At 32.7% G+C, this 16319-nt stretch overlaps 1 protein-coding gene across 1 annotated transcript; it reads left to right on the forward strand.

Moving 5' to 3' along the window:
* The first annotated feature begins 1844 nt into the window (after positions 1-1844).
* On the forward strand, positions 1845-16049 carry LOC146885723 (uncharacterized). The gene is made up of 2 exons (XM_085675062.1): positions 1845-2093; positions 15375-16049. The coding sequence occupies exons 1-2, from the start codon at positions 1845-1847 to the stop codon at positions 16047-16049; spliced, it is 924 nt and encodes a 307-aa protein (XP_085531188.1).
* Positions 16050-16319: the final 270 nt, after the last annotated feature.

Genomic DNA, 16319 nt, shown 5'->3' on the forward strand with positions numbered 1-16319 from the left:
GGTTATTGGTTATGCATATGCTTGATGGATTGGAGGGATATGAGTTCAAACCTTGCCTACCATTTTCTCACAATTACCATTTTTTCACAATTACCATTTTTTTCACACTTACCATTTGTTTCTACATTGGGGAGACCCTAGAAACCCTAGTAGCCGTCAAGGAAGTTAGAGAGGTAGGTGTTGCACTATTATAGTGCAGGAACCACATGATAATGACACTTGAATGGCACTCAAACTCCAATTTCGTTTTTATAATTAAACTAATTCATTTTGGGCTGAAAAATTAATGAGGGAGAAAGGAGCAAGGCATTAGAGAGTGTCATTTTGTGTGGCTACCAAGAAGAGTTTTAAAACACCTAACACTGATCAAAGGAGATTGTTGGAAGGGAGAAAGAGTGTTCATGGAAGTAGACAAGTGTTGGAATCATTGTGGATCAAAAATGGAATTGTAGAAGAGCATTGGTGCAGGAAAATCTAGGTTAGAGGAGTTGCAATCCATGTTTTAATTTCAATTGCGTAACTATATGATGTATGAATGCAAAGGTGCCTTTCCTTTCTCTCTTCGTCTTGGATCTGCATGTTTCTCGAATTTTTACATAAATCGCCTTGCGGCATTGAAGGCCTATCAGGCAACGTATGTCCGTGCAACCCATTTTTTGGGTTTCTGCTTAAACCACCTAGCAGTAGTGTTCTATTCGCTAGGTGACGCGAACTGGTGTGCCAGTTTTATGTATCTTATGGCTCCTATAAGGTTTTGGAGGGGGGCTTCCATTGAAATTGTATATGTGTTAGCATTTATTGTAATGTGATTAAATCCTTGAAAGTACACTGCTTGATGATAAATGACTGAATTGGTGATTTCATGAGTATGAAGGTTTGATTTGATTTGGGGAGAATGGGAAAGTGATTTAACTGTGGCGATTGTACTGATTTTGATGCATGTATGAGTTAAATGAATATGCTTGAATATTGTGCACATGATGAAATGCCATGTTGAATGAAACTGCACGATTGGAAGTGAGTTGGAAAATTTTGGGGGTTCTTGCAGGTGCAAGAGAATCTGGGTTCAACCTAGAAATTGATGCACGCTTGGAGGTATAAGTTAGCTGCCAGGCAGTAGACGGCGCCAACAGTCCTTCGGGACTGACTGTTTGGGGTTGCGAGTTGGGTTATTTGGCCTTGGGTTTTCTTTCGTTAACTCAAGATATAAATTGGGTGATGATGCTAAAAGGGAATTAGGATGATATGATTGAGCCATGACAACGTGGGGTCCTCCGCGAGGCGATCTGAACTAATTTTGCCTGGCGTCGCTAGAGTTGCACTAGGTGATACTGCATGCACTGATGGGTTGCATTGGAAGACTTTACACAACCTTGGATGAAGGCCTTGAGGAGATGACTTATTAGGGGCCCATTTACGAGTTGTAGCTTATAATAGGGAGTTAAACACGTGGCCATTCCAAGTTGTAGCCTGATGGTAACTTGAATTCTGGTGTGAGCATGCGAGTTATGGCTCATACAAATTGGTTTCACTTTATTGCCCTTCACGAGTAGTGGCTGGTGAGATTGGTAGTCTTATGATGAATACAGATTATGGTTCGTATTGAGAAGCTCCACTCAGGATTGCAGATTATAGTTCGTGGCAGGATAAGTCCTACGTGTGATCTACAAGTGGTGGTTAGTAGATGGTGGAACCACAAGTTGGAGCTTGTGGTAGCAAGAGTCATCTTAAGGATAACATCAGAGTGTGTAAAATCGGAATGCGCACAATGGTGGTAGTGTTTTCTAGTGCATAAGGGTGAACGTCCTAAAAAAGGGTTAAGTTAATTTTAAATGCTTTGGATGATGGCTTTGGGTGGAGACTTGTTGAGGCCATTCCTTGAGTGGTGGCTTGGAATGGAGGGTAAACACGTGGCGACCCTGGGTAGTGGCTTGGTGGTAATGGAAATTCAGTGTGAATATACGAGTTGTGGCTCGTATTGGTTGACTCCACTTAATCTACACTCACGGGTAGCGGACTATGATGTTGGGAATCTTGTGTTGAGAATACGGATTGTGGTTCATATTAGGGAACTCCAGGCATTGTGGATGGTGGTTCGTAATAGGATATTTTCACACGTGTGATCTATGAATTGTGGCTCTTAGTGGTGGAATAACAAGTAGTGGCCCGTGGCAGCAAATGTTATCTTAAGGTCATTACCATGTGTGTAGAAGCTGGATAAACATGGTGGTTGACCATGATTGTGAGTGCGTAAAGAATGAGTGTCAAAGGGTGGGGGGCGTTTTTGAATCCATAGGTTTGCTTTGGGTGAGGTTCTTTTTTTTTTAATTATGTGTGTATATTTAATTATATTGAGCTCACTTTATCTGCTTATGTTTAGCGATGATCGTGTAACTCGATACACGAGAGTAAATGATATTGCAGGTGACATTAGTGATGTGTAGAGCCATAGTGGGGTTAGTATGGGGAATATATATAGAAGATTTTATCACCATTTTATGTATTTCAGATACTATGGCCTTTATGATTTGGAAATTTGGAAACAGTAATGTTTGAGTTTGAATTTTAAACTGTGGTGCATTTAATAAATTTTAAATCTTTTTGTGCTTTAGGAAAGAGATTTTATTAAATTGTCGATTTATTGTTACATATTATTTTTTTATTTTATTTAAATTAGTAATATCCGACCAAGATGTTACAGTTAGGATGAAGTTGTACCCTTGGTGGAGTTCACATATAATAACAATTATCACGCTAGTATTGGAATGACCCCTTACGAAGTTTTGTATGGAACATGATACAAGACACCTTTGTGTTGGAACTAAGATGATAAATTAATGTTGGTTAGGCTAGAGTTGTTGTAGCATACGATCGAGAAAGTTAAGAAAATACAAGAAAGGATAAAAGCCACTTAGAGCAAGTAGAAACCCTATGTTGATAAGAGGAGGAGATTGTTGGAGTTTGAAGTTAGGGATCATGTTTTCTTGAGGATAACTCCAACCACTAGTATAGGAAGAGTTATCTATTCTAAGAAGTTATCTTCTGAGTTCGTTGGACCTTATTAGATCTTGTGGAGGATAGATTCAGTAGCTTATGAGGTTGCTTTACCTCCCTAGTTGTCAAATCTACATAGTGTGTTCTACGTCTCACACCTAAGGAAGTATGTATTGGTATTAGACGAGGTGCAAGTGAAGGCATATTTATCAATGGATGCCCAACTAGTAAGGATAAAGGAGTATGCACTAACACAAAAAACCGTTATAACGTCACCCTTATAATGTCTGCCCAAAAAAAGTTCAACGTTAAAAGTGACCGGTGGCATTTTTGTAAATTATCGGACTTTTTTAATGTGTGTCCGTTCCAGATCAAACGTAATTTAACGTCTCTCTGTTCCAGATCAGACGTAATTTAACGTCTGCCCAAAAAACCCTGACATCATTTAAAAAAGGACATCGGATTGTTGTTCCCCCGACATCACTTAACGTCGGACTCCTTTCACCACCAAACTTGTTGGGATTTGATTATGAATTGATTTTAGGCATTTTGAACTGAATATTTTGTGTTTTCATCCCCATTTGCAGCATTTTGAGATTCGTCCCACTTGCTCTTCATCGCCATTTGGCTAACAGCGTGCAAAGACCTTAAAGCCACCCTCTCCAAGTTCGTCTTTCATTTTGCTAGAAGGGGTTAGTTTTCCACTTCTAAATTTAGGGTTATTAATAAATTGAGCGTTAATTGTGATTACAATGGCATGATGCATACTATAGGTAATTCTTTTTATATGTGTGTGATTATAAGGAGTGTACCAGACACTCTCATGTGGATTGCCTCCTTTTAGACTTTTAATTATGCATGTCGTTTGAAATTGAAATTGAAATTGAATTGATAACCTACGTATCTAATTTGGAGGGTAAATGAGCGTGATGTGATGATCAATGTTATGAACTCCATACGAAAATAAGTCATAATGAATTTAAGGTGGAGTGAATAATAAAGGATGACTCATTCCATGAACTATAAAGTTTATGTTTTCATTACATGAGAGTTCTTAGTATTTTTCTTTTTTACGAATGATGTTGAAGTGTTTACATTTCTTTAAACTGACCTCTAAGTTGCCTTGGAGTAATATTTAGGTGGTCACTCCTTGATCTTTAATTCTCCATTAAGAGGGGTGAGTGAGGTAAGGTTAAATCAAGGACCTCAAAACCAACAAGTAATTGAGGTAATGTTCTTTTTCATGTCTTTTGTTTCTCTTTGGTCTGATTTTGTTATGAGATATCTCTTGCAATTTGCTAGAGTTATTTTCTTCTCTCGACATAAGATTAAGGTGATGGCATGAGGATAACAAATACCTAACAGATTTATGTAGTATAAACTATCATAGCTACACAATATTGTTATACTCATTTTTTTTTAAACTACAAGCCATTTGATTCAATGGCTTTTTCTAGTTATTGATTAACTAGTAGTTCTGTAATATGAAAGTTAATACTTTTAAGAAAAGCTTTTAGAAACTATTATGGAATTTTTCTGATTTTCAGGTGTGGGAATGTTGTAAAAACAACAAAACTTAAAAAAAAACAGCATCGTTTGACGTTTGGTAGAACTAGGGATGGCAATGGGTCGGGTCGGGCACAGATAGTGCCTATCCACAACCCGACCAGCCAAAAAAAAACCCGCCTGCTACCCGCCCGTTTACCCGCCGGGTATCCGCTTAAAAAATACCTGCGAATATTTTTAAAACCTGCGGGTACCCATGGATACTCGATACCCGCATATATTAAAAAAAAATTTATAAAATTTTTTAATATAAAATTATAAAATTATAAAAATAAAATATAAATTAAATTAAATTTTAATTATAATTAAATTTGACATAATAAAATATATTGTTAATTTTAATTTTAATTAAATTTAACTTAATAAAATATAAATATAAATTTTAATTTTAATTTTTTACGGGTAACAAGTACCCGCGGGTACGGATAGTATGAGGCCCGTACCCGACCCGTTTATAAGCGGGTATTAAAATACCCGCTACCCGTGGGTAATAAATACCCGTAGGTAGTAACTATCCACCGCAGATTTTATCCGCGGATATCCTCGGGCACAAGTATTTTTGCCATCCCTAAGTAGAACTTTGACAGACTCTCCTGACCCCGAGGTTAATTAACGTCTGACTCTCCTGGCCCCGATGTTAATTAACGTCTGACCCTCCTGACCCAGACGTTAATTAACGTCTGCTCTACTTTTCGATGTCAATTTTGACGTCACCCAATATGACGTCGGTGTTTGGGCAAACGTCAAAGATCGAAAATATCGAACGTTAAAAGTCTTTTTTGTATTAGTGATGAGACCAAAAAACTTAGAAGAGGACTTGAGGAAGTATTGCCCTAACCTTTTCCCAAGTAAGTGAATCTTCAAGGTTGAAAATGTAAATTATATATAGATTTTCTATTAACTGATGTTCATTTTATAAAACCATCATCTCTCTAAACTTTTTCTTTACCATTTCTCTAAATTTCTGACCCAATCTTCATCATTTTGAAGATCAAAGACCATAAAAGTGTTCCTAGTGAAGAACTTTACACATCTACTTGACTAGAAGGAAGAACGAAGTAACTTCACTTTTAACCCTTTTTAAGGTAGTTTTTGCCCTTTGGGTTGCATATGGATTGAAAGACAATGCATGTAAGTCAAAGGTGCTCTAAGTGAATCTGTATTGCTTTGTGATCATTATGATATCTAGATTTCTAATTGGGGTTAGACTTGGAGTTTTAAGAGACTATACTCATGTAACCTAGAGAGGTTGATATTCATGATGTCTAGAAAGACTATACATATTATAATCAAATGTTTTGATTAATAAAACCTCATAAATAATATACCGAAAAGAGAACTAGACATTCATAATATATATATATATATATATATATATATATATATATATATATATATATATATATATATATTATGAACTAGACATTCATAATATATATTCATTTCTATTTTATTTTCATTTTTATATTCTTTAATATGTTTTCTTGATTTTCTTTCTCTCCCTAAACTCTTCTTTTACAAGAACACTTAAAACCTTACAAAAAAAAATTATTTCATTCTTTTCTAAATAAATATCTGCGAAAAGTATATTTGATTCAATCTTTTATTTTAAAGTTGACATGATATTTACAAAAAAAAAGTATTTTAACTATATAGCCAAAACGAGTTTGCATAAACTTTTCTTATAAAAAACTTTTTATTCCATGTCACTATTTTCAGTTAAATTTCTCCTCTCGATGATCTTCTTTTGGTTCATGATATTTAAACTTGAAACTTTTGACTAAAGAAATTGAGTTTAATATGATTTGGACTAATGACATGTTAGTTAAAAGTAATAATATGTTCCAACTTTATTCATTAATATAAAACTACTTTAAACATGCTTTATAAAAGACGATAAATTTCATATATATAATTGAATGATAAGGTAATATATTTTGACATTAGTATATTTTAATTTATTTGTATTGAACATGATTGTCAAAGAAGTACATCGAGAGACATTTGTACAACACTGGGCCATTGGTGCTACCTCTTGTTTCTAACATCCCATTATCCATCACTAGCACATGCTACATACACCCTGAACTACCATCACTCCTTTACCAACATATTAATATACACACTTTATCACGTGAAAAATTGCACAAGAAACAAAAAAAGAAAAAATCTAAAAAGTATGAAGTTTTGTGTCGGTTAACCCTTTCTATTTAAAATACATTAGTTAAACTATAAATATTTTTAATTAAACTTTTATTAAAAAATTATTATTATTATTATTATTATTATATATATATAAAAGTATATTTTTAGTTTCTGAACTTTGATGTGAAATTGTAATTAGTTCCTAATTTGTCCCTATTTAAGCACTTATCACTTGGCCAAAAGCTATAACTATTAGTCAGGGACGCAACTTTTTCTACCTAACAGTGTATGAACCCAAGTGCCATTATTCGATTATGACTCGGTCCATCCGGTTTTCATTACGGGACAATTGATGTCATCTGCAACAACAACATACTTCACTCATATATATATATATATATATATATATATATATATATATATATATATATATATATATATATATATATAAAGCAACATCATCAATTAGAAGAAGGTATGTTATGTGACGTTTATGAATTGATACTCAAACATATTGCTTCTATTCACTTTTTATTTAATCATTTAAAAAGTAACACGATTTATTCTTAATATTGTTTACACAAATACATATAAATTAAGTTCATAAAGTAACATCAATAACCATGTGTAATTTAAATAAATCACCACATGTGCAATGATGGGTCTCTAGATGATAAACAAAGAATACTTTTAATGAAGTTAGGTAAGAAGAAAGTATATTTTGATCCTGAAGATTGAACTTGGATTTCTTATTTGATATATTGGTTTTATTGCAAGGATCATGTTATAATGTATGAGCACATAATATTTAACAACTATGTCAAGTAACCAAGTTATGATAACTAAATATACGTAAATAAATTCCATGTCCTAAACCATCTTTATTTTAAATGTTTAATAAAAAAAATTATTCAAACCAAACACTTTTTGATTTAAATTCCTAAAACAAAAAATCTTTCTTCTCTATTATTATGCTTTTTCTGCTAGTTGTTTTAAATATTTTTAAATATCATTTTTAGTATTTCGTCTTATTTTTGTACTATAATAACAATATGATTTCTATTATATGGTGTGATGTACACATGACACAAAAAGTTCAATACTTATCATAGATTTTCTAACAAAACATAATAAGAAACTTAAATTAAAATTTTTAATTTACTAAGTAAGTACTTAATTTGAAAAAAAAAAATAGCCACTTAAAATAAAAATAGATGATATCTTAGACACTTGCATAAGCTTAATTAATGAGTTTAAACATTGAAATGAAAGGACAAATAAAAATAATTTTATTTGTTGATGAAAGGGAAGAGATATAAGACAAGATGGTGAAGAGTTGTTGAAAGTGATCCATTGATTCCATTGAAAAGGCAAAGTGAGTAGGGTCTAACTAAGAGAGGTTAGTTATGTATGAATTAATGAGGAAATTTGCAACATTAATTAACGGAAAGGGACTGCTATCTATAAAGTCTTTTGCAATGATGTTTTCACTGTAGAATTCACCGATCTTTAATTTACCTTGAATTTAATTGTTGTCAGAAATAGTATATTCTACTTATTTTAGGATAAGCATCTTGCCATTTCAATAATATTTAAAAATTGAAATGTATCATATTTGAATTATCTATAATAAAATTTTTTTATTTTATAAATAATTTATTTGGATAAAGAAATTAAATGCCTTATATTTTAACTTTTTGTTTGAATAAAACAACTGAATTTTTTGTGAGATAAAATTTTATTTTAACAATATTTATTTTAGGCTTAATTATGTTTTGAGTTTATGATAAATTTAGAAACGGGCTTGACGACCCAGATGGTCGGACCGACCCGACTACCCAGCTAGGCTAGTCCGACCCAATAACCCAAACAGCTCGGTCTAGTCGGGAAACTCAAACAAGTTGGGCCAGCTCGACGATCCAAGCATGCTTGACCAACCTAACATCCCATACGGGTTGGTTGTGCCATCAAGTTCGTCGACTCGGCCCGACTCGTTTGGGTCATTGGCTTAGCTTGACCCCAATAGGTTATAGAGCCCGTTTGTGTCATCAAGCCTGCCTAGCTAGTTTGTGTCCTTGGGTTGGCCCGACCTGACTAGACTACTTGTGGAGTGAGCCAAATCGACAACTCTACTAGAGAGTCCAAAGTGTGAGGTTGAGTGAGAGGAATTTTAAGTTCCACCCATTTTGAGGATATTTGAATTTGTACTAATTTAACTAATTGTAATATTTCAAAAAATGCTTGCATTTTAAATATTTTTTAATTTCTCTATCCAAACAAAGCATCTCATTACAAAAAAATTTTAATTCTTCAAAAAAATGAATTGCTTCTTTAAAATACGCTATCCAAACACACCATTATGAAAACATATTCAATTACTTTTTCTCTGAAAAAATCACCTAATTTTAGTTAATTTTTAATTAGTTTCTCTTATAGTTTTTTTAAAAAAATTGAAGTTGATAATGAAAATTAACTAAAATTAATCCATCCCAATATTGTAATAGGTTTGATGGGTAGTTAAAAAAAATACATTTTATTTATATCAACTCTATCTTTATATATATATATATATATATATATATATATATATATATATATATATATATATATATATATATATATATATATATATATATATATATATATATATATATATATATATAAATAAATTAGATTATAAGTAGATCTTGTAGGAAGTTAAAATTTAATCTCATTATAAAAATTTATTTATATTGCAAGCATTAATATTGATGTTTACTTTCTTTAATAGTTTCATTTTCAAATCAATTCACTTTGATATTGAACAAATATTTGAATTTTTTTTAATACAATGTAAACGTTTTAAATTTATATTTATTTTAAAAATAAAATTTCTTTCAAAAAAATAAATATAAAGATAATATTATTATAATTGAATTATTTTATTGATATTTATGCTTTTGTATTAAATAATATTGTAAAAGGAATTACATGGTTTATTGTTCTAATTTGTTTAAATTGCAAACATTCTTTTATGTATGTAGTACACTGATGACATATTACATGACATAAAAGAATAAGTTCTTGAAATACATTTTCAACCTAAGAAAAACACACATAAACGTCATGATTACCAAAGAATAAATAATTTAGTTCCATCTAAATACCAATATACAAAAGTCATAAAGATCATACATGAATTTATGGATAAAAGATATTCAATAAGTGAAATATCAATTGACATCTTATGGCAGACTCGTATTAAGTATGTTTCACTAAAAATACAATTTAGTCCAATACATAACTTTTATATATATATATATATATATATATATATATATATATATATATATATATATATATATATATATATATATATATATATATATATATAAAAGATAAGAACCTAAGACTAATGGATTATAGTAAGCATTACAACCCAAGTCACACTTCTACATATGTTACATTGTGCAAGAACTTCTTCCTTAACTTCTCATCACCTAATATATTATTCTATGTGATTTAGATCATTAATGTTGAGTTGTAGTGATATTTCGCTTGAGTGAAAAATCTTTCACTTGAGCGAAAATGTGAATGGGAATAAGGTCTTTATCTCTATTATATTTTTACTTGATCAAAAATACTATGCTTGAACGAAAATACCAAAAAACCAAACTCATGTAGACCAATGAGTTTTCAAAGTTTTATTCAAATTCATTTTATCAAACACAACTTTTAAAAAATTCAACATTATCAGTTCAATTCATAATTTTCTCTAACATCATCCTTCACTTATTTCAATTCAACCTTAGTCATTCAAATTAATTGTATATATTTCTATTCCCATTAAGTTCATAAACTAACATTGTACATTTTTCTTCAAATAACCACAAATTGAAGTAATTTGTCTCAAATGCAGCAATCAACAAAAAAAGTTGATAACATAAAAAAGATCATTCATCCAAACTACTCAAATCTCATTGCAAAATCAAATATTTAAAATCATGTTCAAACAACATACAACCCTACATAAAACTCAAGATATTGTGACCACATGACAATCACATCCAAATAATCTACCCTAAGGTTCTATAAAAAAAACATAACTAACTTCCTTTGCCTATTGTTCCTTTCTCCAAAGCAACATCAAAATCCAAACAATAAAACTATTCAAAATCTAGGAACTTAGAGCAAAATATCCAAATATAACCAAATTTTAGTATATGATTAACTAGGTTGAGAATATCACTTTTCTCAACTGAATCCACTAAGATTGATGACAAATCCAAAAGAAAATGAAGAAAATGAAGAATCTGCAAAGTAAATAGGAACTTACCTTGTTTTGTTTTAGTTCTCTCTTTTTAGTTCAAATGTGACCACCTCATCAAGTTCCAAGGAGGCTAGGAGGATCACTAGGAGCATGACAAAAGGGAAGGCGTTATCCTCTCTATCTTTATTTTGCATTTTTTTAGTTTCAATTTCTTGAAGTTGGTTGTGGTTGACTATTTTGAGTTGACTTGTTGACCTTGACTTAAGGGTGGACTTGTTGACCCAAGATTAGCTTAACCTTAAACCAGCATGCTAATAGATTCCTTAATTTGCTTTTTGTAGGAATAAGAAAGGAGGAGGACTACATGGGAGACACTTGGCATCCTAAGGAAGAGAGAGAAGGAACAAGACTTTCTAGAAGCATCTAGAAAGGGGAGGCCCACATGTCTTGGACACCAAGTCTTCTAGAATGTTCTAGAACCCTCCTTTGGGAGCCTTGGCCATGAAGAGTTGCCACCTAGGAGGCTTAGACGAAATTTCTCCCATGTGCACCCTATGTTGACCTACTTTCTAGAACATGCTAGGTTTCTTTTGTAACCTTCTACTTTGTTGTTTTGCTAAGCCCCTAGACTTGTCTATTTAAGGGGACCTCTAACACTTGTAGAAGGTTTGAACATTTTGGAGAATTTATACACTTTGTGTTTCAACCTTTTGTGAGAGTATTCCTCCTGAGGGAGTGGAGTTCTTTCAAGCCTTATCTTGCCTTGGCAAGTGGCGGCATACACCACTCATCTTCAAGGTTTCCATGGCTTCTTCTAGCCTAGCCTTGTAGTGGCGTGAATCCTCCATTCCTCCCCTTTCCCTTGCTTTTCATTTTATGTTTCTTTACTCTTGGTTTATATTGTTTCTATTATATGTTTTTCCTTTTGGTTTCTTACTCTCTATCAATCCATCCTCCTCCTCTCTAGAACCTTGGAAAGGAACCTTCTCATCTAGATAGCTTGCTATCTTAATGTCCAGTGGGGATTTCCTTGGTTTTCTTAATCAATCATCACCATATTCATTAATCTTCTAAAAGGAACAAGATCATCCTACATCAAATTAGGTCCTTAGAATAAAATGTTGTAATTTTCATATTTTAGCAGCCAATAAGATGGTTACAAAATTTTACATTCTACAATTTTACTGCTTTCTTAGAGGTAGGGCATTCTCTTGAGAGTTCTTCAATTCCATGACTACAAAGTGAGCTTGGGGTGGAAATTATTAAGAGTTGTGCATTGTGTTTACTGTCCAGCAATTACAATTAAGTTTGCTTCTTTAAATTTCAATTCTTATTACATTTCAATACAATTTTACTGATTAAATAATCTTTTCTTTATTCTTTTCAACTAAGCCAATGTATGTGTTGGCACAAGCAAACTTGAAGCAAAAAATTGATAAAGTCATGTGTACGAAGATCATAAGTGTTTGATCAAGATCCACTTGAAGATTAAGTGTTTAGTGTGTTAAATATGGAAATAAAATGTTAAATGTAATGTTTTGGTGTTATATCATGTTGGTAGGCTATATGACATAGGTTAAATGTCTTGTTAGTCTTGGTGTGTCTCTTTTAATCTGTTAAAATGAGTTTTAACAGGTTAAAAGACTTATAGTATATAGTTTCGTGTATGAACGCATTCAATCAGTTGAATTATTTTTCAATCGACTGATTTCACTTAAACTAGACTACATATGTTGTGTTTTCGAGAGAAGAGCTACGTTTTTGAGTATTTGAGCGCGAAATCTTGTCATTCTTCTCTATAAAACTCTCTCTCTCTCTCTCTCTGCAATACACAGCTGGAAATCATTTTTTGAAGATCTGGGTTGATCTTGGAGGCATTTTGTCTTGTGAGTAGCTTGAAGAACACATGTATGGCTGGCTAGGGACAACCACCATCAAGTTTGGATGTTGTTGTGCCTCTGCTTGTTGTCTGATGTGATTTTAGGTTTGTAAGTGTGATTCTTGTAGGGTAGTTGTCTACATTTTTGTGTGAGTCAAAAATCTTTTGTGGTTCTTTGTTCAATAGTCTAATCTTGGTGTTTGATTTGTAAAACTTTTGAATATAGTGGAAACCAGGCTCATGTTGTCCTGGTAAACTGGATATAGCTTTGTGATTGAGTGAACCAGTATAAAAACAATTGTGCAATTCTCTTTCCCTCATGTCACTCACTTTGAATCACTTTAAAATCTCAAGAAAATCAAGTAATCTACTCTTTGTTTGTTTTAATGCGTTCTTGTATAATCTGAGGGTGTATAATAGTTAGAAATACTGATTGGAACAAGTCTTGTATGTAAAAGATTGTTATTTGAGTTAAAGTTGCGAATTCTGTATTCTTCATAAATTCCCAGTATTTTAGCCGATTGATTTATCTTTTTAATCGACTGTTTTATAGCTCAAGAACAAATTAGTCCGCTATTTTTATTTTTTAACCGATTGAAAGTGTACTGGTCTGCTGCTTTTACAATCTAACTTTCCAGTCTAGTTGATTAAATTGAAAAGAGTTTAAGGTTTCGAAAAAGTTTTAAATAGATAATTCAACCCCCCTTCTTGGCTTACATCACCATTTCAAAACTAACAATTGGTATCTAGAGCAAGGTTCTTAAAAGATATTCAAGTTTGATAAAAAGGCTTTTGAAATGGCTGAAAACAAACTCCCTTTTGTTGAAGGTGCCTCTATTCATAGACCACCTATGTTTTGTGGCCTAAACTATCAGTTTTGGAAAATAAGGATTCAAATTTTCATTGAATCTATAGACAAACGAATTTGAGATGCAATAGTTAATGGACCATATACTCCTAAATGTCTTGTTGAAAATAAGCAGGTGGATAAGCCTTGGACTTAATGGACGGATGAAGAAAGGAGTAGAGCTCAATATGATTGCAATGCCAAGAATACCATCACTTCATCTTTGAGTATGGATGAATTTTTTAGGGTCTCCCAATGTAAGAGTGCAAAGGAAATGTGGGATGTCTTAGAAGTTAAACATGTGGGGACGAATGAAGTGAAGAGAGCAAAGAAGCATGCCTTGATTCAAGAGTATGAGCTTTTCAAGATGTACAAAGGAGAGTCCATAGGTGAAGTTCAAAAGAGGTTCACTCACATAGTCAACCATCTCATGGGTCTAGGCAAAAAATTTGACAAAGAGGAGCTAAACATGAAAGTGCTAAAGTGTCTTGATAGAAATTGGCAACCAAAGGTGACTGCCATATCTAAATCCAATTATTTATCCATCATCACCACAACTGTACTGTTTGGCAAGCTAAGAGAGCATGAGATTGAAATGCAAAGGCTAAGTGAGCTTGAGTCAAGTGAGAAAAAGGTAAAAACCATAACCTTGAATGCTAGCTCCAAGAAGAGTGATGAAATCGAGGAAAAGGTTGTTGAATCAAGTGATAATGAGAACTTAAATCTACTAGTCAAGAGGTTTGGGAAGTATCTCAAGAGGAAAAGCGACAAAGGTAATCAAAGGAGGTACATTTCTAAACAAAATGATTCAAGTAATACTTTTAAATTCTCATGTTATAGTTGTGGAAAGCAAGGACATATCAAGACTTAATGTCCTAATGTTAACAAAGAGAAGGAGAAGGTTGGTGATAGAAAAAAGGAGAAAAAGACCAAGGAAAGACGTGCCTACATATCTTGGGAGGACAATGATGATTCAACAAGCACTTCATCTCAAAAAGGAAGTGAGGAAGCAAATCTATGCCTCATGGTTGGATATGAGTCATCATCATCATCAAGCTAAGTGAGTTCCCTGTCATCTAAAGATAAAAGTGATTATTATCAATTGTTGCATGACTTTGAAGAATTGCATAGTGAGACTAACAAAATTGCTGTCATGAACAATCGACTAAAAGGATTAAATACCTAGCTAGAAAACAAAGTTAGCAAACTAGAATCAGGAACAGTCGACTTAAAAACTGATTTCGAACATTTAGAAATGATTTATAGTAATTCAGTCGATTGTTCTGAAAAATAGTTGGTCATAAAACCTTGTGAAAACTGCACTACTTTGAAAAATCAAGTGAAATATCTTTTGAAAACTTGTGCAAAGTTCACAAGAGGAAAAGCAAACCTGGAAGCAGTTCTTGGCTCTTAAAATTGTGTTTTTTGGAGGCTAGACTTGGTTATACACCTATCCATGAAAAGAAAGCCAAACAATTTTCTAGTTTCTTTTCCAAGAGTGAGCAAAAATGTTATGCCATTCATTTCTTGCAACTACTGTATGAAGAAAGGTCATGTTCTTAAGAATTGCTATGCTAGAAAATATGATGTACCTAAGGGATTTATGAAATAGATCCCAAAAGGATCTAGAAAGGCATAACCATGTTAGACCCAAACTATCAAAGGGTACCATGTAATGCTATGTTGTTTTGCAGGTCATAAACCAGGAAAAGAAAGATCTATGGTACCTAGATAGTGGCTGCTCGAGGCATATATCTGGTGATAAGTCCAAGTTTGCAAAGTTAGAACTAAAGGAAGAAGGCTTTGTGACTTATGGTGACAATAACAAAAGAAGGATACTTGGAAGTGGTGTCATAGGCAATGAAGCCTCATTCAACATCCACAATGTGCTTCTAGTTGAAGGGCTAAAGCACAATTTGATAAGTATAAGCGAATTGTGTGACAAAGGTTTTAAAGTTGTGTTTGAACCAAATCATTGCCTTATATATGATACATGTGGTAGCATTGTGTTGGTAGGAAAGAGAGTCAACAATATATACTTGCTTCATCTGCATCATGCATCATTTAGCATTCATTGTTTGCTTACAAAAGAGGATGATACTTGGTTATGGTGTACTAGGCTTTGTCACATACATATGCATCATTTGAATAAGCTAAATAGAAAACAGTTAGTTGAAAGGCTACCAAAACTTAAGTTTGAGAAGGATAGGATATGTGAAGCATGCCAAAGGGGAAAGCAAACTAAGGTTTCCTTTACACCCAAAAACTGTATCTCAACTGAAAGACCCTTAGAATTGCTTCGCATGGATCTATTTGGTCCTTCTATTACAACTATGAGTCTTGGTGGTAACTACATTGGTTATTGTTGATGATTTCTCTAGATTTACATGGACTTTATTTCTAGCTACCAAGAATGAAACCTTTTATGCTTTTAAGAAACTTGTCAAGGTTTTAGAAAATGAAAAAGGTTCTAAAATAATCTCTCTAAGGAATGATCATGGTGGAGAGTTTCAAAAGGAAAAGTTTGATCACTTTTGTGAAAAACATTATATTAAGCATAACTTTTCAACTCCTAGAACTCTACAACTAAATATAGTGGTTGAGAGAAAGAATTGATCATTAGAGGAACTAGCAACCAT

Source organism: Vigna unguiculata, chromosome 6 (assembly GCF_037176805.1).
Source record: "Vigna unguiculata cultivar grain cowpea cultivar isolate G323 ecotype 2 chromosome 6, ASM3717680v1, whole genome shotgun sequence".
Classification (NCBI taxonomy): domain Eukaryota; kingdom Viridiplantae; phylum Streptophyta; class Magnoliopsida; order Fabales; family Fabaceae; genus Vigna; species Vigna unguiculata.

Coding starts and splice junctions, on each gene's coding strand:
- LOC146885723 (XM_085675062.1), top strand. CDS start 1,845: ATGGCTTTGGGTGGAGACTTGTTGAGGCCATTCCTTGAGTGGTGGCTT. Junction 2,094..15,374: donor TCCAGGCATTGTGGATGGTG/GTTCGTAATAGG, acceptor GTTGTTTTGCAG/GTCATAAACCAGGAAAAGAA.